The sequence below is a fragment of the Stomoxys calcitrans genome, chromosome 3, assembly GCF_963082655.1.
Source record: "Stomoxys calcitrans chromosome 3, idStoCalc2.1, whole genome shotgun sequence".
NCBI classification, from domain to species: Eukaryota; Metazoa; Arthropoda; class Insecta; order Diptera; family Muscidae; genus Stomoxys; species Stomoxys calcitrans.
In genome coordinates, this window is record NC_081554.1 from 29,345,785 (window position 1) to 29,371,380 (window position 25,596).

Genomic DNA, 25,596 nt, shown 5'->3' on the forward strand with positions numbered 1-25,596 from the left:
GGGTAAGGCACCGAATGCTCCCAAGACTACAACATAAATTCGGAGATGCTTAATTAAATTGGTTTCACACTCAGAAGCATTACAACCTGCCCAAACTTGTTCTGGCTCACGCTCTCAATTGTGTGTGGATCTCAAATCATGCATGAGAGAAGATTTACAAACGACATAACAATTGCGATGTCTAACACAAAAAAATTGGGGGAACAACTCTTGGGCAACTGTTCACTGGAAGACAGTCTGTTGTGATCAGTGAAGAACTTAGGTAGTGTTTGAAAAACTACGAAGAACAACGAAAAAATATTTGAAAATCAATTGAATTTGTTTGAATTTATTAACTAAAGGAAAAAAAGTGACAAAAATGTCTTCAACAAAATACTTTTTGGCAGTGGCTATCTTCGTCACCTTAGCTGCATCGGGTAGGTTAAGTGAATTTTCGAAAAGAAAACAAAAGAATATGAAGAATGAAAACAGAAATAATAAAAGAAATAAAAAAAACTGAAAAGCTTTGAAAATTTTTAAAAATGAGTGAAAAGATAAACATTTAGCAAATATGACATATATGAAAAATGACAGAAAAATTTGGAGCATTAAGAAAAAAAAAACACAGACATCTATAAGAAAAACAAAAAGAATACAAATATATGAAAATTTTAAGAAATAATGAAAAAAAAAATAATTATTAAAATTTTATTTTTTATTCTCTTCCCCTATACTATCTCTAAAGCCTTTGCTGTCCGCTGCTATCAATGCTCCTCCCTGCAAGACCCCAAATGTGGTGAACATTTCGAAAATAATGACATGATGAAAATCGATTGTAATCGCGTTAACGCACCATATTTCCTGCTCCAGCTGTTGTCAGGAACTCGTGTCAATGCCACTGGTTGCATGAAACAAACTTTGACTTCCAGTAAGTATTTCAAGTCATTTCTATTTTATATATAAGAAATTTTAAGATGTTTCAAACCAAAAACAAAAACGAAAACAAAATGAAATGGAACGAAATTTTGCCATATAAATTCAAGTGCCATAATTTTGGATATATTACGAGAGTGTATTTATAAAACAGCAGTTGCTTTTAAGAAAGCACCACAACCAGACTTTATTGACTGTCAATTATTATCTGCTGAGTATTAAGAAATTGAGAACAGTAGTGTTCAAAAGATGTGAATGATTATTTATTGCAATAAAAAAAAAACAAGTAAAAAGGCATTAAGTTTGGCCGGGCCGAACTTTGCATACACACATCCCCGGGTATATATGGAAACCTCCTCTCGTCACAATCCGGTGGAAAATGCATAATTTATGACCCCATAGCAGCTTTATCGAAATATGGTCCGATTTGGACCAATTTCGATACAGATAATGAATGGTCTAATAAGTACAAGTCATTGTTCAATTTTGTAGAACAAAATATTGGTCTTTTTGGTAGCCATATCCAAATATAGACCTATCTGAACCATATACGACACGGATGTCGAAAAGCCTAACATAAGTCACTGTGTCAAATTTCAACGAAATCGGACTATAAATGTGCCTTTTTTGGGGCCAAGACTTTAAATTGAGAGATTGCTCTATATGGCAGCTACATCCAAATCTGAACCTAACTGGCCCAAATTAAAGAGGGATATCGAAGGGACTAACACAACGCACTGTCCGAAATTTCGGCGAAATCTGACAATAAATGCGCCTTTTATGGACCCAAGACCATAAATCGAGAGATCGGGTTATATGGAAGCTATATACAAATCTGGACAGATCTGTGTCAAATTGTAGAAGAATATTATTGGGTCAAACACAACTCACTGTCCCAAATTTTGGCGAAATAGGACAATAAATACTCATTTTATGACCCAAGACCATAAATCGAGAGATCGATCCATATGACAGCTATATCCAAATCTGGACCGATATGGGCCAAATTGCAGAAAGTTATCGAAGGGTCTCACACAACTCACTGTCCCAAATTTCGGCGAAATCGGACTATAAATGCGCCTTTTATGGGCCCAAAACTTTACATCGAGAGATCGGCCTATATGGCAGCTATATCCAAATCTTAACCGATCTGTGCCATATTGCAGAAAGATATCGAGGGGCCTAATGCAACTCACTGTCCCAAATTTTGGCGAAATCGAACAATAAATACTCCTTTTATGGACCCAAGACCATAAATCGAGAGATCGGTCTATATGACAGCTATATCCAAATCTGAATCGATCTGTGCCATATTGGAGAAAGATATCAAGGGGCCTAACACAACTTACTAGCCCAAATTTCGTCGAAATCGGACAATAAATGCGCCTTTTAAGGACTCAAAACCTTAAATTGAGAGATCGGTCTATATGGCAGCTATATCCAAACCTTAACCGATCTGTTCCACATTGCAGAGAGATATCGAGGGGCCTAATGCAACTCACTGTCCCAAATTTCATCGAAATCGGGAAATAAATGCTCCTTTAATGGGCCCAAAAACATGAATCGGCGGATCGATCTATATGGCAGCTATATCCAAATCTGGACCGATCTGGGCCAAATTGCAGAAAGATATCAAGGGGCCTAATGCAACTCACTATCCCAAATTTCGGCGAAATCGGACAATAAATGCGACTTTTGTGGGTCCAAGATCTTAAATCGAGCGATCGGTGTATATGGCAGCTATATCCAAACCTGAACCGATCTGTTCCATATTGCAGAGAGATATCGAGGGGCCTAATGCAACTCACTGTCCCAAATTTTGGCAAAATCGGGCAATAAATGCGACTTTTATGGGCCCAAGACCCTAAATCGAGAGATCGGTCTATATGGCAGCTATATCTAAATCTGAACCGATCTGTGCCATATTGCCGAAAGATATTGAGAGGCCTAATGCAACTCACTGTCCCAAATTTCAGCAAAATCGGATAATAAAAATTGGCTTTTATGGGCCTAAGACCCTAAATCGGTGGATCCGTCTATATGGGGGCTGTATAAAGATATAGTCACACATAGCCCATCTTCGAACTTAGCACAGCTTCTTTTTTTTTGTCCATAAGCAGGTTAAGTTCGAAGATGGGCTGTATCGGACTATATCTTGATACAACCCCCATATGGACCGCTCCACCGATTTAGGGTCTTAGGCCCCACATTTATTATCATATTTGGGACAGTGAGTTGTGTTAGGCCCTACGACATCCTTCTTTAATATGGCTCAGATCGGTTCATATTTGTACATAGCTGCCATATAAATCCGATTCACCGAAACTTGAGACAGTAAGTTGTTTTAGGCCCTTCAACATTATTATACCCTCCACCATAGGATGGGAGTATACTAATTTCGTCATTCTGTTTCTAACTCCTCGAAATATTCGACTAAGACCCTATAAAGTGTATATACTCTTGATCGTCATGACATTTTAAGTCGAACTAGCCATGTCCGTCTGTCTGTCGAAAACACGCTAACTTTCGAAGGAGTAAAGCTAGCCGTTTGAAATTTTGCACAAATACTTCTTATTAGTGTAGGTCGGTTGGGATTGTAAATGGGCTACATCGGTCCACGTTTTAATATAGCTGCCATATAAACCGATCTTGGATCAGGACTTCTTGAGCCACTAGAGGGCACAATTCTTATCCGATTTGGCAGAAATTTTGCATGAGGTGTTTTATTATGACTTCCAACAACTGTGCTGAGTATGGTTGAAATCGGTTCATAACCTGATATAGCTGCCATATAAACCTATCTGGGGTCTTGACTTCTTGAGCGTCTAGAGTGCACAATTCCTATCCGATTTGGCTGAAATTTAGCAAGAGGTGTTTCGTTATGACTTTCAACAACTGTGCTAAGAATAGTTCAAATCGGTCCATAACTTGATATAGCTGCTATATAAACCGATCTGGGGTCTTGACTTCTTGAGCGTCTAGAGTGCGCAATTCCTATCCGATTTGTCTGAAATTTAGCAAGACGTGTTTCGTTATGACTTTCAACAACTGTGCTAAGAATAGTTCAAATCGGTGCATAACCTGATATAGCTGCCATATAAACCGATCTGGGGTCTTGACTTCTTGAGCCTCTACAGGGAGCAAGTATTATCCGATTTGGCTGAAATTTTATACAACAGCTTCTCCCATGACCTTTAACATACGTGTCGAATATGGCATGACACGGTTTATAGCCTAATACAGCTGCCCTATAAACAGATATCTCTATTTTACTTCTTCAGCCCCTTAAGTACGCAATTGCCCAAAAAGTAACTGCGGATTTTTTAAAAGAAAGTAAATGCATTTTTAATAAAACTTAGAAAGAACTTTAATCAAATATACTTTTTTTACACTTTTTTTTCTAAAGCAATCTAAAAGTTACAGCGGATAACTGACAGGAGAAAGAATGCAATTACAGAGTCACAAGCTGTGAAAAAATTTGTCAACGCCGACTATATGAAAAATCCGCAATTACTTTTTGGGCAACCCAAATCCAATAGATTTAACTGAAATTTTACACAATGACTTCTACTACGGTCTCCAATATTCAATATTCTTTTGTCCTTTGTTTGCCTAAAAGGAGATACCGTGGAAAGAGCTCGACAAATGCGATCCTTGGTGGAGGGTATGTAAGATTCGCCCAGCCGAACTAAGCACGCTTTTACTTGTTTTCACCTAATTTGGCTGAAATTTGGCATAAAAACTTCTTTTCTGACTTCCAACGTCCATGCCCAAGTATACTGATAAAGCTTCTAGAGCTCCGGGATTTGACTTTCTGAGCTCTTAGAGGCTTTAATATTCAACTGATTCGTCTGAAATTCGGCACAAAGATTTCTGTTATGACTTACAACATCCATTTCCAGTATAATCCAAATATGTCTATAAACTGTTATAGGACCCCTAAATACCGACTACCCGATACGACCGCTTGAGACCATGTTAGCGTCAACCAATTCCCGATTTGATTATTATTGAATAATTCACATACGAACTGAGAGGAATCCAGGGTGGGGGGTACCCAAGATTCGGCCCGGCCAAACTTTGCACGTTTTTGCTGGTTTCTTATACCCACCACCATGAAGTACATAGAAATATCAGTTTCGGACCTGACAAAGTAGACATACATTTTTGATAGTCGTAAAATTCTAAGACTATCTAACCATGTCTGTCCGTCCCTGTGTACACGTCTGTCTGTGGTAATCAAGCTACAGTCGATAAAAATTAAGATATTGTGCTGAAACTTTACACTGATTCCCTATTTTATCCATAGTTCCAGGTTAAGTTCATAGATGGGCTATATCGAACTATATCTTCATATAGCCCCCATATAGACCAATCTGCTGTTATAAGGCCTTAGGCTCAATTGATTCGCATTGATTTCCCGATTTTGCTGAAGTTTGGGAAAGCGAGTTGTTTCGAAACCCTCAATATCCGTAGAATAGTGCAGATTGGACTCTTTATATATATGCATATATCGATCTACCGATTTAGGTTCCCGGGGTCATCAAAAAGCATTTATTATGCGATTTGAAATTTTGTACAATGAGTTGTGTAAGGCATGCCGAAGTGTAGCATACAGCCAAGTATGGCATATAGCCGACTATATTAAGATATAACTGTCATATACACCGATCTCCCGATTTAGGGTCTTAGAGCTCTGGAATGCACATTTATATAACGCTATAACGATGAAAATTGACACAGTCAGTAGTGTAAGGCCTCTCTGTTGGCATCTTTACCGATTATGGATTATATTTGAATAAAGCTGCCATATATACTGATCTTACGATTTAGGGTCTCTGAAATTTAGCACAGTGAGTCTTGTAAGCAGCTTCGAAAGTCCTACTGTTCTGTGTGGTTTATGTGGTTAATTTATACATCCAAGGTTGTCGCTGTGGTATTCAAAGTTTGGCCCTCCCGAACTTAATGCATTTTGACTATTTTTTTTTTTTTTTTTGGAGGCTTTGTTATTCAAAATTTCTTCCTTTTTAAATGTATCCATAACTTTTTATTCAAAAAGAGAAAGTGCCCTGCTACACTTTCCTTTGCAATGCACTGTAGACTATTTGTATATCGAGTATAATACTAACCAACAATTGTTAGCTTGGGATGGATGATGTCAGTTTTGTTTATATTCTTGTTTCAATTTTTATGAAAAACAAAATGAGTGGAGGAGAATGACGGAATGGTAATGAAAAGTTGGTGAACATGGTTTGCTATGGTTCGAGTTGAATGTTGTTGGTTGGTACCAATGTTCGCCAGCTTGCGTTTCAGTTAAGGCTTCTTCTTCTGTGCTATGGCCAGGTTTTTAGGTAATTTTGTTGGCCAGGGGTGTGGGATGGAGTTCAAAACCACAAAAAGTGTGAATTTTTGTTACAAAAAATGAATTGAATTCAAGTAAGACGTCATTACTCAGCTTAATTTACATTTAAATGTACATGGGCAAGATATTCATTGACAAGCGATATATGCGGGGAGTGGCGTTCCTTCGCGTTAGTGTGAGTTTAAATGTTTGGAAGGTCTATTAAATGAAAACAAGTTTTTGTTTTGACTATGGATTGTGACATAATTTTTAATGGCCAATAGCTCTAGCCATTGAAATATGGCTTCAAGTCCGTTGACAGGTGGAGTGGGAATAGTAAAATGAATTATGTTTAGAAAATGTTTAAGCGCAGAAGGGGAATGTTAAAACAAAACAAAATTTATATGAAAGATTCTTTCTATGGGTAATGGTAAATGAAAGGTTAAAGGAGCCAAGAGAGGTTTTTATACACCCCACCATTGAAGGATAATAGAATTCTTTCTTTTATTTCTTGGCCTATAGTTCATTTTAGTTTCAGCTTTCAGAAAGAAATCGTCCAATTGACTTGGAAAGTGCTATCTATGGTATAGGGTATACACGATTCTATCGTCGATATGAGCGTTAGCTTACGTTTGCTTGTAAAGGGTGATTTTTTTGAGGTTAGGATTTTCATGCATTAGTATTTGACAGATCACGTGGGATTTCAGACATGGTGTCAAAGAGAAAGATGCTCAGTATGCTTTGACATTTCATCATGAATAGACCTACTAACGAGCAACGCTGCAAATCATTGAATTTTATTACCAAAATCAGTGTTCGGTTCGAAATGTGTTCATTCACCGTAACGTTGCGTCCAACAGCATCTTTGAAAAAATACGGTCCAATGATTCCACCAGCGTACAAACCACACCAAACAGTGCATTTTTCGGGATGCATGGGCAGTTCTTGAACGGCTTCTGGTTGCTCTTCACTCCAAATGCGGCAATTTTGCTTATTTACGTAGCCATTCAACCAAAAATGAGCCTCATCGCTGAACGGTGAATGAACACATTTCGAACCGAACACTGATTTTGGTAATAAAATTCAATGATTTGCAAGCGTTGCTCGTTAGTAAGTCTATTCATGATGAAATGTCAAAGCATACTGAGCATCTTTCTCTTTGACACCATGTCTGAAATCCCACGTGATCTGTCAAATACTAATGCATGAAAATCCTAACCTCAAAAAAATCACCCTTTAGTAGCGGCCTAACATCAGACTCTCTAGACAATTTGTATCCATTGTGATTTCACAGTAGCGACTGACCAAGGTTTCTGGTGGGATCGAACCCACTACACCCTCAAAGGTAGTCCAGGTTCTCAAAGCATGAAGTTGGGAAACTCTTTACCATAAATCGGGATTTATCAGGATTCTCCAAAACTCAAGTTCTAAGTCAAGATCCGATTTTTATTAAAAAAAAATTAATAAAAACGGACTTATTTGGAAATCATTTACGAGGAATCAGTTTACGAGAGGACTATACCAATTTATGGACCTATCTAGGAAGTATTCGGTGTGTTCGTTAAAGGTTAAAAGACTTTACATAAAAACAAGTAAAAAGGCGTTAAGTTCAGCCGGGCCGAACTTTGGATAGCCACCATCTCGGGTATATACGTCAACCACCTTTCTTTAAAATCCGGTGAAAAATACATACCTTATGCTCCATAGCAGCTATATCGAAATATGTCATTGATTTATTGTGTATAACAAGATATTGGCCTTTTTAGAAGCTATATCTAAAAATAAACCGATCTGAACCATATGCGATACGGATGTCGAGAAGCCTAATATAAGTCACTGTGTCAAATTTCAGGCCAAGACTTTAAATCGAGATATCGGTCAACATGGCTGCTATATCCAAATCTGGATCGATCTAGACCAAATTGCAGATATATATGGATGAGCATAACTTAACTCTCTGTCCCAAATTTCATCAACATCGGACAATAAATGCGCCTTTTATGGGTCCAAAACCTTAAATCGAGAGATCGGTCTATACGGCAGCTACATCCAAAACTGAACTGATCAGGGTCAAATTGATGAAAGTTTTCGAGGGGCTTAAGACAACTTACTGTTCCAAATTTCAGCAAAATCGGATAGTTAATGCGGCTTTTATGGGCTTATGACCCTTAATCGGAGGATCGGTCTATATGGCAGCTATATCCAAATCTGTACCGATCTGTGCCATATTGCAGAAGTATATCAAGAGACTTAACCTTACTCAACGGCCCAAATTTCGGCGGCATCGGACAATAAATGCGCCTTTTATGGGTCCCAAACCTTAAGTCGAGAGATCGGCCTATATGGCAGCTATATCCAAATCTGAACCAATCAAGGCCAAATTGAGGAAATATATCAAAGACCCTAAGACAACTGAACGCCCCAAATTTCAGCAAAATCGAATGATAAATGTGGCTTTATGGCAGCTATATCCAAATCTGGACCGATCTGGGCCAAATTGACGAAGGATGACGAAGGGCCTAACACAACTCACTGTCCCAAATTTCAGCAAAATCGGATAATAAATGTGGCTTTTATGGGCCTCAGACCCTAAATCGGAGGATCGGTCTATATGGCAGCTATATCCAAATCTGGACCGAACTGCGCCAAAATTGACGAAGGATGTCGAAGGGCTTAACACAACTCACTGTCCTAAATTTCAGCAAAATCGGATAATAAATGTGGCTTTTATGGGCCTAAGACCTTAAATCGGCGGATCGGTCTATATGGGGACTATATCAAGATATAGTCCTATAAAGTCCACCTTCAAAATTAACCTGCCTATGGGCAAAAACAATCCGTGCAAATTTTCAGCTCAATATCTCTTTTTTTAAAGAGTTTAAAAAACCATCTCATATTTTCACATACATACACCAGCACTGTGGTACAGGGTACTATAAGTTTGTGAATTTGTTTGCAACGCCAAGAAGGAGAAGAACTAGACCCGTTGAGAAGAGTGCCGATCAACTCAGAATCACTTTCTGATTCGATTTAGCCATGTCCGTCCGTCCGTCTGTCCGTCTGGAGTCCATGTATTCTTGTAATCAAGGTAAAGGTCGTATTTGTTATCCAATCGTCACGAAATTTTGCACATGTCACTTTTTTTGACCCAAGGACGAACGTTATTGATTTTGGTAAAAATCGGTTGAGATTTGGATATAGCTCCCATATATATGTATCGCCCGATTTGCACTTAAACGGCCGTAGTAAACACAATTTTCAACTGATCTGCACAAATTTCGGCACGAATTGTTTTGTTGCTCATCTTAACATATCCGCAGAATTTCATCAAAATCGGTTCAGATTTGGATATAGCTTCCATATATATATTACGCCCGATTTACACTTAAAAGGTCGTAATAAACACAATTTTCAACTGATCTGCATAAAATTTCCCACGGATTGTTTTGTTACTAATCTTAACATATCTGCAAGATTTCGTCAAAATCGGTTCAGATTTGGATATAACTCCCATATATATATTACGCCCGATTTACACTTAAAAGGTTGTAATAAACACAATTTTCAACCGATCTGCATAAAATTCGGCATGGATTGTTTTGTTACTCATCTTAACATATCTGCAAGATTTTATCAAAATCGGTTCAGATATGGATATAGCTGTCATTTACACTTAAAAGGTTGTAATAAACACAATTTTCAACCGATCTGCATAAAATTTGACACGGATTATTTTGTTACTGATCTTAACGTATCTGCAAGATTTCGTCATAATCGATTCAGATTTGGATATAGCTCCCATATATATGTATCGCCCGATTTACACTTAAATGGCCGTAGTAGCTACAATTTTCAACTGATCTGCACAACATTTGGCGTAAATCGTTCTGTGATTTTAACATATCTGCAAGATTTCATCAAAATCGGTTTAGTTTTGGATATAGCTCCCATTTATATTTATCGTCGGATTTTCAATTATATGGCCCTAGTAAGAACTATTTTCAAACGATCTATTCGAAAAAAATTCGGTTCAGATTTAGATATAGCTCCCATATACATTTACTTATTGCCCAAATTTATAATTGTAGGGTAGGTGTAGGGTATTATACAGTCGGCTCCGCCTTTAGCCTTTCCTTACTGGTTCTATATATTAAAGATTTTTGGATTTTGCAAAACAATTTCGACTTTTTATACCCTCAACCATAGGACGGGGGTATACTAATTACATCATTCTGTTTGTAACTCCTCGAAATATTCGTCTTAAACCCCATAAGTCGATATAGCCATGTCCGTCCGTCCGTCAGTCCGTCCGTCTGTCTGTCGAAAACACTCTAACTTTCGAAGGAGTAAACCTAACCGCTTGAAATTTTGCACAAGTACTTCTTATTAGTGTAGGTTCGTTGGGATTGTAAATGGGCTATATCAATCCACGTTTTGATATAGCTGCCATTTAAACCGATCTGGGGTCTTGACTTCTTGAGCCTCTACAGGGAGCAATTCCTATCCGATTTGGCTGAAATATTGCACGAAGTGGTTTGTTATGACTTCCAACCACTGTGCTAAGTACGGTCCAAATCGATACATAAGCTGATGTAGCTGCCATACAAACCGATATTGAATCTTGACTTCTTAGGCATATAGAGTGCGAAATTATTACCCGATTTGGCAGAAATGTTCCATAAAGAATTTTGTTTTGACCTCTAACAACTTTACCAAGTATGGTGAAAATCAGTTCATAATCTGTTATAACTCCCATATAAACGATCGTCCGATTGCACTTCATGGGTCTTTAGAGGGCGCAATTCTTATCCGATTCGGCTGAAATGTTGCACAAGGACTTCTGCTACGACCTTCAACATACGTGCCAAATAAGGTCTGAATCGCTCTATAACTTGATATAGGTCCCATATAAACAGTTCTTTCGATTTTACTTCTTGAATCCCTATATGGAGCAATTCTTATACAATTTGGCTGAAACTTTTTACAGTGACTTCTACTTTGGTCTCCAATAACCAAACCAAGTATAGTTCGAATTGGTTCCTAACTTGACATAGCTCCCATAGCAATTCTTAGCCGTTATACTTTGTTAACCTTTAAGGAGATACCGGGCAAAAAACTTGATAAAAGGGATCCATGGTGAAGGGTATATAAGATTCGGCCCCGCTCAACTAAGCATGCTTTTAATGGTGGTTATTTACCAATTTCTTTCCAATCAAAGAGAAAATTTTATACTTAATAATTATGTAAATTTGACTCAACTTATGTTTATTGGAAGGAATAGGGCTTCCAATAGTCAAAGTCCTAACTGAGTCACATATTAATTTTCATAATATTTTTATATACTTGAAAATTTTTTTATAGTGTAATCGCTTGATTCTCTCTAAGTAAGTGTTAGTCAGTAATTTATTCTGACAAGTAATAAAATGTTATTCAATTCAAAATTCCAATTCTTCATGACAAAAAAAATTGATACGTTCTGCCTTGTAAACACAATTCCATGAACAACTACGTGAGAAATGTTATAAGGTGGCTTCCCCTGGGAGGGGAATTACGCAAAACGTTAGCTTAACCATGCTAATTAAATATTGAACAAAATGTAAACAAAAAAAAAAACAAATTTTACAAATTTGCACCTGCAACTAACGCAGTCAACTGTGTGATTTGGTGACTCAGTGACTTTATTACTACGACTTCTTTATTTTTGCCATTTGCCTCTAATTGTGTTCTCATGAGTTTGTTTTTTTTGTGTTTTTACCCCCCTACAGCTTATGGTGGTGCCAGTCATATCCTGCGTTCCTGCTACTTTGGTGATATTCGCCACACTGACACCGGATGTCAAATTGATCCCACCAACACTGTGGCAAAGCAAACTTCCTGCAATGTTTGTTCCGATGATTACTGCAATTCCTCCTCGTCCATGGCTCCCATGGCTTTGGCCATTGTGGCCTTCTTTGGTTTGGCACGCATTTTCTCTTAGAAAGGAATAGAGCTAGCTGTGTGTGTAGCCTTTAATTAAATTTTAAAAATGTACAATATATTTTTTTTTTAATTTTTCAGGGGAAATTTATTTTACTTTGTATATATACTTGTGCAGATTATTGCAACAATTTCTTAATATATTTTAATGAACTAGATTGATAAAAGTTCTAATAAAATTAATATGAGGTAAAAAGTGATAAAACATGATTAATAATAGTCTGGTTTGTATATGATATTAATTTTTTAAAGGGGTAAAAATATATTTATACCCTCTAAAAACTAGTAAGGCAGCAGGAACCGATGGATTACCATTTGAAAAAAATTAAAATTGACTTAGGTTAGGTATAAGTGGCAGTCTGCCATCAGACTCACTTAGACGTTTTCGCTTATTGTGATACCACAGGAACAGAAGAAAGAAGATGCCTTGCAGCTTCTACCGTTGAACCATCCATATCGCTTAAAAAAACCCAACAACTTGCGAATGTTCACATACGCTTAATCGGACAGGTACTCAAAGAAATATTAACCTAAAGTGGAACTCCTTCTGACTGCCAGTGCGGGACACAAACACAGAAGGTGTTCTATAGTCTCTTCTTCTTATATGTCCTCACAGATTCTGCAAAAGTCGGTGCTGGCAACCTTTAGTCTGTCAGCTTGTTTTCCGATTAGACAGTGACCTCTCATGACGGACAGAATGACTGATAAGTCTATTCTAGCCAATGACAACAAAGCAGTAGACCTCTTCAAGTCTAGAAGAGGCGTCATAGTTTTTGAATGCTGACAGCCCCCTCTTTGTGACCATCTATCATTCGTTGTCCTTTGGCCCTGGTCCTGAAAGCTTAGCTTACATGTCGCTAGAGGCATACCCACAGATTCAGTTTCCCTGGAGTGAGTATGGTAGTTCTTAGTCTCTGGAATATCTCTGTGCCTGGAACCCAGAACAGGTGAATTTCGAACTGTTCAGCCATCTCGTTGAGAGTTCTGCAACAGTCGGGGGCGGTTTTTGTGTTCAGAAATACGTTCTCCAGGGATTTAATGGCTGCCTGATTTATGCCAATCGTCCTAATGACATTATATCTTAGCATTTCCACCACTTCTATCCCATGGCAGCCGGTTGTACGCACCGGATAAACCCGATGAAATCCTCATCGGCAAGGTCTGCCGCCTCAGTGTACGTGTTCGTCTTTTTTCCGTCATTTTCCAGCGAGGGCTTACACATAGTAAAACTTCAATGTGCATCACACTTCATGGTAACGACCAGCGGGGCATACCTTTGGCAGAGCACATTGAACGCTTCACCCCTCTTGGATAATGAGGAGGTGCACCAGCTCACCAAACATTTCCAGTGCATCCCCTGATCTCCTGAGTGATTGGCGTACCCTGACAAGACATTATGGGATAAGACCACGTCCCCATAATACTAACCATCAAACGACCACCTGACTTCATAACCTCTGAGCATCGGAATTTTATCATTCACAAGAAGACCTATTGGATCGGCTTCAGAGAAAACACCAATCGCCTCTTAAGTGAACTGATAACCCCCTCAAATGTAATCGCTGCCGAGAGGAACTTCCGAGTCATCATCAACGTAGCAGCGCTCGCTTTATACCAGTCGGTTGAATACCCCAAGTACTCTCCAATTTCCAGGTGCAGACATGCTATCACTTGTCGCACCTATATCGCATATACACCGCATAAATGTGCTCGTTGTCCTATGTGTCCGGCCATGATGCCGAAAAAAATAAAATTTTGACATGTTGTTAAATATAAAAGAAACCAAGGTGGCGTATGACGTATGGCTTATATGGGCATAATTATACGCACCACTAGCCTATAAATTAAATAAAGAAAGTATTTTTTAACGATTGGTGGTGTGCTAGAGGTTCTTTCCAAATCAGGGGTAATACGAGTCTTGAGACATTGTGGCTACACAAATTGCAGCGACCACTGCCGTGAGGTTAAGGGAGCTTTTTCATTTGTCATGTGGCGGCCACGGACACTGTATTATACTTGATACAATATCCGATGTTCCAGGCAGTGTGGATTACACCCTACCTAAGCCGCTTTTTTAAAAAATTACTGTACAACTATTCCTGATAGAATCGATTGGAACTACGATATCCCTGGTAACAGAAGTTACATAGATTTCTATACGTATGGTTCCAAACTAGACGACTGGGTGGGCGTTTGGGTGTACTCTAAAGATCTAGAACTGGTCATATCGAAGAGGTTACCCGACCACTGCAGTGTGTATAAGGCAGAGATCCTTGCAATTAAGGAAGTGGTGGAATGGCTAAGATATAATTTCATTACGACGATTGGCATAAATCAGGCAGCCATTAAATCCCTGGAGAACATATTTCTGAACACAAAAATCGGCCTCGACTGTCGCAGATCTCTCAACCAGATGGCTGAACAGTTCAAAATTCACCTGTTCTGGGTGCCGGGCCACAGAGATATCCCAGGGAATTCTAAAGCAGACGAGCTTGCGAGACTAGGAACAACCTTACACACGCCAGGGACACTGGCATCTGTGGATATGCCTCTAGCGACATGTAAGGTAAGTTTTCAGGGCCAGGCCAGAGGGGTTTTCTCTTTTTTTTTTTTTTTCTTTAGGTTCTCATTTCTTTGAGAACCTGTCTGAATTAGCGGATGTGAGAATTCGCAAGTTATTGGGCTTTTTAAAGCGATCTGGATGGTTCAACACGAATGTCGAGTTTTACGCAGATACCTGCCATCACGGCAAACCGCAACATACACCTGCGAGGCCCAAGACCCAAGAGTGAATACAATGCGTCTACCAACGCCCACACATGTGGTAACACACACATGAGTACCAATTTGATCCCACGTGTTTGGACGTGTTCACCTCCTTAGTTAGGAGCGGAGCACTACCTAAAACTCCTTCCGATCTATGGGTCACGGCACCCGGTTGAAAACGCAACTCCACGCCGAGCTTATGCTCTACCCGCGATTTGGGTACAAAGCACAGCCAACCACGATGCTCCCTACTGGGGCCTCACCATTGTCAGGCTGGAACCAAACTTCCAGGGGCTCCTGACACCTGTGGTACCAGATTAAAGTATCCGGTCAGACTTCTTAGCCTTAAAGACTACTACCAGTTCACCTCCTTAGTTAGGAGCGGAGCACTACCTAAAACTCCTTCCGATCTATGGGTCACGGCACCCGGTTGAAAACGCCGAGCTTATGCTCTACCCGCGATTTGGGTACAAAGCACAGCCAACCACGATGCTCCCTACTGGGGCCTCACCATTGTCAGGCTGGAACCAAACTTCCAGGGGCTCCTGACACCTGTGGTACCAGATTAAAGTATCCGGTCAGACTTCTTAGCCTTAAAGACTACTACCAGTTGAACCCCAAACAATTCCGGATTGGTCACCTGGATGAAAAGAATAGCCCTAAGCCGACCCCAAGCCAGAGTACAAAAGTATGCATCAAACATACAACGGGACGATATACACAACACAAACAGGACACGGCAGCCCTCACGGGCTATGCCACACATATCAGCATCAATATGGGACTTACAATCAACGCGGCCACCCTCACGGGTGACCGAACACAACCACAACAGCTAAGGAAACCAACAATGGGCAAACGCCGCTGCATCAACATGGGCAAGGCAGGTGCCAGGCCATGTCAAGCGCAGCATCAAATCACTCGGTCGTACCAGCACAGCAACACCTCGTTATGGATAACTAGAATGTATTTATCCCTCCACTAAGTCTTGTCCGCCTACAGTAGGAACTAGAAGGCATTTTCCTTTTTGTGTTCCTGTGGTATCACAATGGACGAAAACGTCTAAGTGAGTCTGATGGCAGACTGGCACTTAAACTTAACATAACCTAGCCCAAAATGGGTATTTTCGTTAAAAAAAAACTCTGGCAGAATTTTATTTCGGTTTTTTAAGGGCACTTTTATTTGAAAAAATCGAAAAGAATTTTTAAGATACCTCTATTCGTTTTTTTCTTAAAATTTTTTCATTGGCAAAGTCGACAAAGAAGTATTACCCAATGACGGCACCGGCATGCAGAACGTAACAAATATTTGTGGGTTTTTTTTTTTTTGAAGTGTTGATTCGTGAATCATATGCGGAATTTCATCTGACAAATAACGCATATTTTGCTTATTGACGAACCCATTAAACCAAAAATGAGCTTTGCCGTTGAAGCTGATTTTGCGCTCTTAAGGTAGCGATCCCCGATTCCGGCCCCCTAACGACTTCTTGAGGCCCTAGAAGTGTCAATTATTAAGCGGCTCGATATATTTATATACTCATCCAATTATGAAATGAGTTAATATACGAAAGTCTTTAGCTGAATCTATGGTGAACAGTACCCAAGATTTAAACCGCCAAACTTGTTTCTCTATTTGTCGATTCAAATTTTACCCACGTACATTATACTCCACCCTATGGTTAACTCGTATTAGAATTTTATATGAAGCAAACCTGTTGCAAAAAACGCTTTCAAAGATTGTGTGTCCAGCAAAGAGCTTAAATCGTTTTTTTTTCCATTAAAATCCAAAAAAAAGCTTTTTTATTGCAAATTATTGTAAAAAGCTATACAAAAAAAGCTCTACAATATTTCGTCACAATACAATTTCAGGTATAATAGTGAGAGAGAACAACTATACGAAACAATGACGTCACATATTGCATGCATTTCGTTTGGTGGCCAATCTAGCTCTCCCTCTGCCGCATAAAACAATTCATTTTCTTCAACGATTTCAATCAGACTCTCATATTAACGCTCTTTCATACAACAAAAATTAACTCTCATGTGCTCTCTCGAAACACACACACACTACCACATTTTCGTAATATTCAACAAAAATGTGAAAGAAAAAACAGCCAGACAGAACTTGAAGAGCTGCGAAGTGAGACAGACAATAGAATTGGGGTGCTGGATTGAAAGAACGAAATTAAATTTATAAACAAACTTCAGCTGTTTAATTTTTTGCCAATAAACAATTGAGACAATGCCCTCCCTAAGAATTGTGGCCATTTGGTCAATTTTGGCCACTCTACTGATAGATGTCGGTAAGTTGGTGAACACAAATATTGCGAAAACGAGGCCTATTAATAACAATTTCATTACAGCCTGGGCCATTGAATGCTACCAATGCGAATCGGCACAAAATTCCAAATGTGGTTCTCGTTTCGAGCCTGACGAAAGCATGAAAATCGAATGCACTTCCGCGCCGCGATATCTCAAACCCTATCTGGAGAGTCATAGCAAAGACGCCACGGGTTGTATGAAACAAATTATGGAAAGCAGTAAGTACGAGTATTTTGTAAATAATCTGTCAAAAAGTGCAAAACAATATAAACACATATTTAAACAAAAAAGAAGAAGCAAAGCAAACAAAGTGAGATAAGTTAAGCTGGGACAAGACAAGCTGCCCTCCACGGTATCAGCCTAAAAGCAATGAATAATTTTGCTAGGGGAGATCATCTCGTTTCTTGTACGCCAAAAATATTGATATGAAGCCTCATAGGAAATATGTTTGTATGTGTGTATGTTTATGCTTAATATTTGTGTATATCTAATTTCTGTCACATTCCCAGTCGTCTATGACCGTCTGTCCATCAGCCATTCAAATTTATGAACATATACGTATATATGATATTTTCACCAAACATCTTATTGAGGGACCAAATCATACTTGGATTTCTCTCTGTTGGTGCTAATTAAAACCTTATGTGACGATAATCCAAGAAGGAGCCCGGCACGGAATTGCTGTGAGCACCACACAGGCTGGAACAATTAGGTTCGATCTGTGTGGTATTCCGTACTGTTACAAGAAGCTTAGCTGCGAGCTACCAGACGCGTCCACAGGTTGCGGATAGCAGAATGCTCCATACGGTGTAGCTGCAACTGCAGTTGCGGACAACCAGCGGTATCGAGCGGAGAGTCTCAGTGAGAGGCCGGGCGGCACCGACGCTGGCCCAAATACTGAGTCTCATGATGCTCGATGTGACAAGGCGGTTTATTGGCGCCTTTAAATAACCAATAGCCAGCATGTTCCCTCGGCGATCGATCCGGAACGAGCTTGCTCACCTGCAAGACCTTGACTTGAGGATCGCCACTTCCACATGAAAATGTGGCTACAACAACAATCAGTGACCAAGCTTGCTCACCTGCAGTAACTTGACTTGAGGATCGCCACTTCCACATAAAAATGTGGCTACAACAACAACATCCAAGAAGCAGTGCATCCGATTCAAGTTTAAGCTCAATGATAAGGGGCCTTCTTCTTATTATAGCCGAAAGAAGACCTCTTTGGAGAGAAGTTTTTACATGACCTCGCAAATGTTGCCAGCACAAGGAAGGGAAAACCACCGCTGAAATTGTTTTTCTGATGGTCTCGCCAGGTTTCGAACCCAGGTGTTCAGCTTCTCAGGCGGACATGCTAACCTCTGCGCTACGGTGGACTCTACAACAATCACTTTTACTGAACTTATCTTGCTGAAATATTTGGCTGCATTAATGCTTATAAGGTTGTTGAATTCCGATATTCTGGTCTGACTCTGGTTCCGTTTGTAAATGCAGGTACTACGCAAGGAAATGTAGTGAGGAAAGTTAAGCAAAGCCTTCTTGTTTAACTTTCCTCACTAGCTATGTGACTATGGCGAGAGTGACAGTGTTGAAATATTGCGTTCCGCGTTGGAAAGCCTCATAACCAAAATCTTTCTGAGAAATACTACCATACTGAGTTTGCGTGCTTGCAGTGAAAGCATGCTAAGTTTGGCTGGGCCGTATCTTTTTACCCCTCCCTTTAACCATAAATCGCATTTGTCGAGTTCTTTTTCCGGTATCTCTTTTTAGGCAAACAAAGGATAAAAGAAAAGAATTGCTATAATATTGGAGCTATATCAAGTTATGGTTCGATTCGGACCATAATGGAATTGAATGTTGGAGACTACAATAGAAGTCATTGTGTAAAATTTCAGACAATACGAGTAAGAATTGCACCCTTTAGGGGCTCAAGAAGTAAAATAGAGAGATCGGTCTATATGGGAGCTGTATCAGGCTGTAGACTGATTCGGACCATATTTGGCATGAATGTTGAAGGTCATGTGAGAAGTCGTTGTACAAATTTTCAGCCAAATCGGAAAAGAATTGCGCCCTCTGGAGGCTCAAGAAGTCACTATCCCAGATCGGTTCAAATTGCAGCTATATCAGGCAAAGGATCGATTTGAATCATATTTGGCACTGTTATTAGAAGTTTTTGCGAAACACGTCATGCGAAATTTCAGCCAAATCGGGAAAGGATTGCGCCCTCTAGTGGCAAGATCCAATATCGGTTTATATGGCAGCTATATCAGGTTATGGACCGATTTAAACCATACATAGCACAGTTGTTGAAAGTCATCATTTAACACGTCTTGCAAAATTTCATTCAAATCGAATAGGAATTGCACCCTCTAGACGATCAAAAAGTCAAGACCCCATATAGGTTTATATGACAGCTATATCAGGTTGTGGACCTAGTTCAACCACACTCAGCACAGTTGTTACAAGAGATAATAAAACACCACGTGCAAAATTTCAGTCAAATCGGATAAGAATTGTGCCCTCTAGTGGCTCAAGAAGTCAAGACCCTTGATCGGTTTATATGGCAGCTACACCAGGTTATTGACCGATTTGAACTATTCTTAACACAGTTGTTGCAAGTCATAACAAGTCGTGGAAAATTTCAGCCAAATCGGATAAGAATTGAGCCCTCTAGATGCTCAAGAACTCAAGACCCCAGATCGGTTTATATGGCAGCTATATCAGGTTATGGACCGATTTGAACTACTCTTAACACAGTTGTTGCAAGTCATAAAAAAACACGTCATGCAACATTTCAGCCACATCGAATAGGAATTGCTCCTTGTAGAGGCTCAAGAAGTCAAGACCCTTGATCGGTTTATATGGCAGCTATATCAGGTTATGGACCGATTTAAACTATTCTTAACACAGTTGTTGCAAGTCATAAAAAAACACGTCATGCAACATTTCAACCACATCGAATAGGAATTGCTCCTTGTAGAGGCTCAAGAAGTCAAGACACCAGATCGGTTTATATGGCAGCTATATCAGGTTATGAACCGATTTCAACCATAATCAGCACAGTTGTTGAAAGTCATAAAAAAACACATCATGCAAAATTTCACCAAAATCGGATAATAATTGCGTCCTCTAGTGGCTCAAGAAGTCAAGACCCCAGATCGGTTTATATGGCAGCTATATCAGGTTATGGACCGATTTGCGCCATACTTAGCACAGTTATTTGAAGTCATAATAAAGCACTTCATGCTAAATTTCAGCCAAATCGGATAAGAATTGCGCCCTCAAACGGCTCAAGAAGTCAAAATCCCAGAACGGTTTATATGGCAGCTTTATCAAAACGTGGACCGATATAACCCATTTACAATACCAACCGATCAACACTAATAAGAAGTATTTGTGCAAAATTTCAAGCGGCTAGCTTTACTCCTTCGAAAGTTAGTGTGCTTTCGACAGACTGACGGACGGACAGACGGACAGACATGGCTAGTTCGACTTAAAATGTCATGACGATCATGAATATATAAACTTTATGGGGTCATAGACGAATATTTCGAGGAGTTACCAACAGAATGACGAAATTAGTATACCCCATCCTATGGTGGAGGGTATAAAAAGGCTCGACAACATCCGAATTGTACCGAATTGTACGAAAAGTACCAAAGTACTGACTTTTCCATCCCTGATCGAGCATCATAGGCATTTAGAATTTGTGCAAGAGCCGGTGCCACCCGACCTCGCACTGAGACTCTCCGATTGATACCTGAGACTCTCCTCTCGATACCGCTGATTTTTTGGCGACTGCCATTGCAGCTACTTCGTATGTAGCATTGCACTATCCGCAAACTGTGGAAGCGCCCCGTAGCTCGTACCGCAGCTTCTCGTGGCAATTAACACACCACACACATCGGACCTCAATGATGTAGCTTGTGTGGTGCTCACATCTATCCCGTGCCGGGATCGAGATGTGTGCTCATATCACTGTATTCCCACACAGTCAGAACACTTACAAACGACTGTAAAATCAGCAGCAAGGAAAATAAACGTAATATCTGAAGTAAATTTTGATAAAACATTCATCATTGAAACCCTGTTGAAGTAACATTCCATCATTTACGACTTTGGATTGATGAAACCGTAAATCGAAATGGAAAATGCACTATAAATAGCTAGCCGTAGAATACAAATGTATGCTTAAAACAAAGTGGAATAAACAAATTGGGATTGATTTATTGGACAGTAGAACCAATTCTTGAAATTCAAATTTTTGAAGCATTTTTTAGTTTCTAAAATATTAAATTTCGTAAATTTAATAATTGGGGCATGTTGAACCTTGATTCTTCTTATTTTCTAAGTTCTTCGAAGACCTCATACACTTCTTGACATTTTTTTACTTAACTTCTACTACTTTACCAACTTTTGAGACAGTAGTACAATTTTAGAGTATCTTTTAACAGACAATATTTTGCTTAAATCAATTCTAAGTTGGTCAAACAAACTGGTTTGGTATTTCAACACATTCTTAAGGCTATTTTAAATCACCTATTAAATTAGCATATCAAAATGCATAAATTCAAACTTGCTAATTAAGACCATGTGGAACAATATTTCGCCTTATTTCAAGCATCCAACATTCCACATTACTCTCATTTGGCAATGGTTACTCTTATCTTGTATGTATATATTTACTGACAGCTTGAATGGCTTCTGAACAGATAAAACGTAAAGTTCTGTGAAAATGTGATATCATCGAATTATTAAAATGCATTAGGGTCGGTTTCTCAATTCGGGATTACATTGGGTTGCCCAAAAAGTAATTGCGGATTTTTCATATAGTCGGCGTTGACAAATTTTTTCACAGCTTGTGACTCTGTAATTGCATTCTTTCTTCTGTCAGTTATCAGCTGTTACTTTTAGCTTGCTTTAGAAAAAAAGTGTAAAAAAAGTGTATTTGATTAAAGTTCATTCTAAGTTTTATTAAAAATTCATTTACTTTCTTTTAAAAAATCCGCAATTACTTTTTGGGAAACCAATGGCATTGTGAGTTTCAAGGTTTTAACACTCTATATATACTACTAGCTGGTCCGGTGCGCTTCGCTGCACCCAAAAATGGCCTTTTATACCCACCACCATAGGATGAGGGTATACTCATCTAGTCATTCCGTTTGTAACTCCTCGATTTATTGATCTAAGACCCCATAAAGTATAAATATTCTTGATCGTCTCGACATTCTGAGTCGGTCGATCTAGCAATGTACGTCTGTCCGTCCGCCTGTCGAAATCACACTAGCGGTAGAACGCGTAAAGCTAGCCGCTTGGAATTTTCCACCGATACTTCCTATTGATGTAGGTTGTTGTTGTTATTGTAGCAGTTTGTTATGTTCTATCTTTCGTCTGCTTGATTCTGTTGAGTGACAAGACCCAGGAACACCGCGACTAAGATAGGGTGCGTCCACAGGGATCTGAGTTTGAGTCGAGTGGGTCTAGCTGGGCAGTTAAACAGGTGACGTGTATCCTGTGGTCCCTGGTCACAATCGGGATATACATATTGCATGTCGGCATCAATCCTTGCTCTGCAAAAGTTGAGGCGGCTACATCTGATGGAAAGTAATTGAGCCACAACTACTCTGGTTTACCGGGGGAGTTTAATTTCTTCAGGTGCAATGGGAGGCGGTCGTTCTCCAAGGATTACATTCCCCTAGTACCTGTTTACCTTATCTGCTACCGTGTCTGCATGAATATTGTCTAGACCTGCTTAATATGCCACTTGATCTAGAGGTTCTCTCTGGTAGCGCTGAACCTCACGCTCTAGATCATGTAGATCTGCCTTAAGGCTTCTGGGCGGTAGATATCTATCCACAAGATGACGATTTGGATGGTCTCTGCAATAACAGCCCAAAAGATATTGCCTAGACAACATGTAGGTATGTCTTCGCACTGGTATGATGTTTGTCTCCTGTTGGTGGTGGCACACATGAGAAGAGCCCGTCGCAGTTCGGAGGGCGGCATTCTGACAGATCTGAATATTATTCCACTGCGTATTACAAAGCTGACGAGACCACACCGGCGCTGCATAACTTACCAGAGACCGGCCAATTGCTTTGTACGTAATTAAATACCTTCGATTTGATACAAATATTGTCCCAATCGGCAAACACGCCCGTTTGGAGGGGTTTTTGGGTGGGGCGTCCCCCCAGGTTATTTGACCCCAAAAGTTGTATACCAACTTTTAAGTCGGTGCTCCCATCTCCGAGATCAGGCTTTTTTGAAAATTGTGGTAAGGTGGGGGGCCGCCACGATCATACTTTCAGACTAATTGGAAGTTCGACCATATGGAGGTTTAACCCACCTCTGGACGGCTTTCTAAGCTTATGTGTAACATTTTAAACATGTTTGTTTTTTTTTTGTAGCAAGTAGAGCTGGAATGGGGTAAGGCATAATAAACGGTCGACTACTTCCTCCTTTGTTTAGCTATTCAAAATATTTTGTTTTGTTTCATTTTCCAATTTATTATCTTTCATTTCAGAACTTGGTGGTATACATACAGTGCGCTCCTGTTACTATGGCGATTTAGCCAACAAAAATATTGGCTGTCAAATTGATCCCACCAATGTATTTATGACACTGGATTCCTGTTATGTTTGTGACAAAGATTGGTGTAATGCATCTTCAGCAAAAACGCCTGTGGCTGTTGTTATTCTATCAGTTCTATGTTTCGTACGCTTTATGTCATGATTTGTATGTTAGATGTTAAAATTTTTTACAAATATCGTCCAAACTCTACAAGCTGAACTGAAAATGTATCCTAAGTTCAATGGCTTTATTAATTTCATGCAATGAAATCTAAAATAAGTTTTTGTTTGTAATATACTTACGACCGTATTCACCAAACTTAATGAAGCCTTAAAATAGGCTCATTTGAAAGTTCTATAAATAAAATCTGTCAAATAAACCTATTACGAAGCTTAATTAAGTTTTGTCAATAACAATGTTAGTTGGCAATAGTGCAATGTATTTGATACATTAAAGTTAAACTTTGTTGTTGTATCTTAATGAAAAAAGGCTTAACCTAGAAAATAGAATCTCCCAATGAATGTTGATCCTACACCTTATGCTCATGGAAAAGTTTTGTTTTATTTAGCCATTTTTTTAATAAATTTAAATATTAATTAAATTTAAAATTCTCTTAAATTGTATTTATCATAGATTTTACTGTAGTAAGTTGTATTGTCTTAGTCACAAATGATTCAATCTGGAACTGGTATGCCTGATACCAATTCTCTTTTCTTTGGACAACTACAGCATTAATACAAGTTGTAATGGAAAAAGTCATGCAGAAATGTGGGAAATACCAACTGCAAGAAATTCAGAGAACATTCGCTGTATACAGTGGTCCCTGGGGTTATAAAGGGTGATTTTTTTGAGGTTAGGATTTTCATGCATTAGTATTTGACAGATCACGTGGGATTTCAGACATGGTGTCAAAGAGAAAGATGCTCAGTATGCTTTGACATTTCATCATGAATAGACTTACTAACGAGCAACGCTTGCAAATCATTGAATTTTATTACCAAAATCAGTGTTCGGTTCGAAATGTGTTCATTCACCGAAACGTTGCGTCCAACAGCATCTTTGAAAAAATACGGTCCAATGATTCCACCAGCGTACAAACCACACCAAACAGTGCATTTTTCGGGATGCATGGGCAGTTCTTGAACGGCTTCTGGTTGCTCTTCACTCCAAATGCGGCAATTTTGCTTATTTACGTAGCCATTCAACCAGAAATGAGCCTCATCGCTGAACAAAATTTGTCGATAAAAAAGCGGATTTTCTGCCAACTTTTCTAGGGCCCATTCACTGAAAATGATTTGCAAGCGTTGCTCGTTAGTAAGTCTATTCATGATGAAATGTCAAAGCATACTGAGCATCTTTCTCTTTGACACCATGTCTGAAATCCCACATGATCTGTCAAATACTAATGCATGAAAATCCTAACCTCAAAAAAATCACCCTTTATGTTTAACCCAAAAAACTGGAATCCGAAGTGAATGTGGTTACGAAATAACTGAACCAAACCTCTCTGAAATCACGTGATATCAACCGGTAATATCATTTAATAGGACATTAAAACAACCCATCCCATGGAAGGCGGTTGTACGTACCAGATTGACCCGATGGAGTTCTTCATCGGCAAAGACTGTGTACAACACACTTCTACAACAACAACCAAAGCAGTACTCGGAATGAAAATTGTCATGATTCTATACCCTTAGCAGTTTTAAT

General features: G+C 39.2%; 1 protein-coding gene across 1 annotated transcript; it reads left to right on the forward strand.

The window, feature by feature from the left end:
* The first annotated feature begins 221 nt into the window (after positions 1-221).
* Positions 222-24,487, forward strand: LOC106096310 (uncharacterized). The gene is made up of 6 exons (XM_059365422.1): positions 222-416; positions 725-907; positions 12,019-12,223; positions 17,251-17,297; positions 17,358-17,534; positions 23,840-24,487. Exons 1-6 carry the CDS (start codon positions 359-361, stop codon positions 24,046-24,048), a joined length of 879 nt encoding a protein of 292 aa, XP_059221405.1. The 5' UTR covers positions 222-358; the 3' UTR covers positions 24,049-24,487.
* Positions 24,488-25,596: the final 1,109 nt, after the last annotated feature.

Bases quoted from the DNA above. Each gene is read 5' to 3' on its own strand.
- LOC106096310 (XM_059365422.1), top strand. From the start codon at position 359: ATGTCTTCAACAAAATACTTTTTGGCAGTGGCTATCTTCGTCACCTTA. The intron at 417-724 runs GTAGGTTAAGTG...CTATCTCTAAAG, and splicing joins CGTCACCTTAGCTGCATCGG to CCTTTGCTGTCCGCTGCTAT. The intron at 12,224-17,250 runs CTCTTAGAAAGG...GCCCTCCCTAAG, and splicing joins TTTGGTTTGGCACGCATTTT to AATTGTGGCCATTTGGTCAA.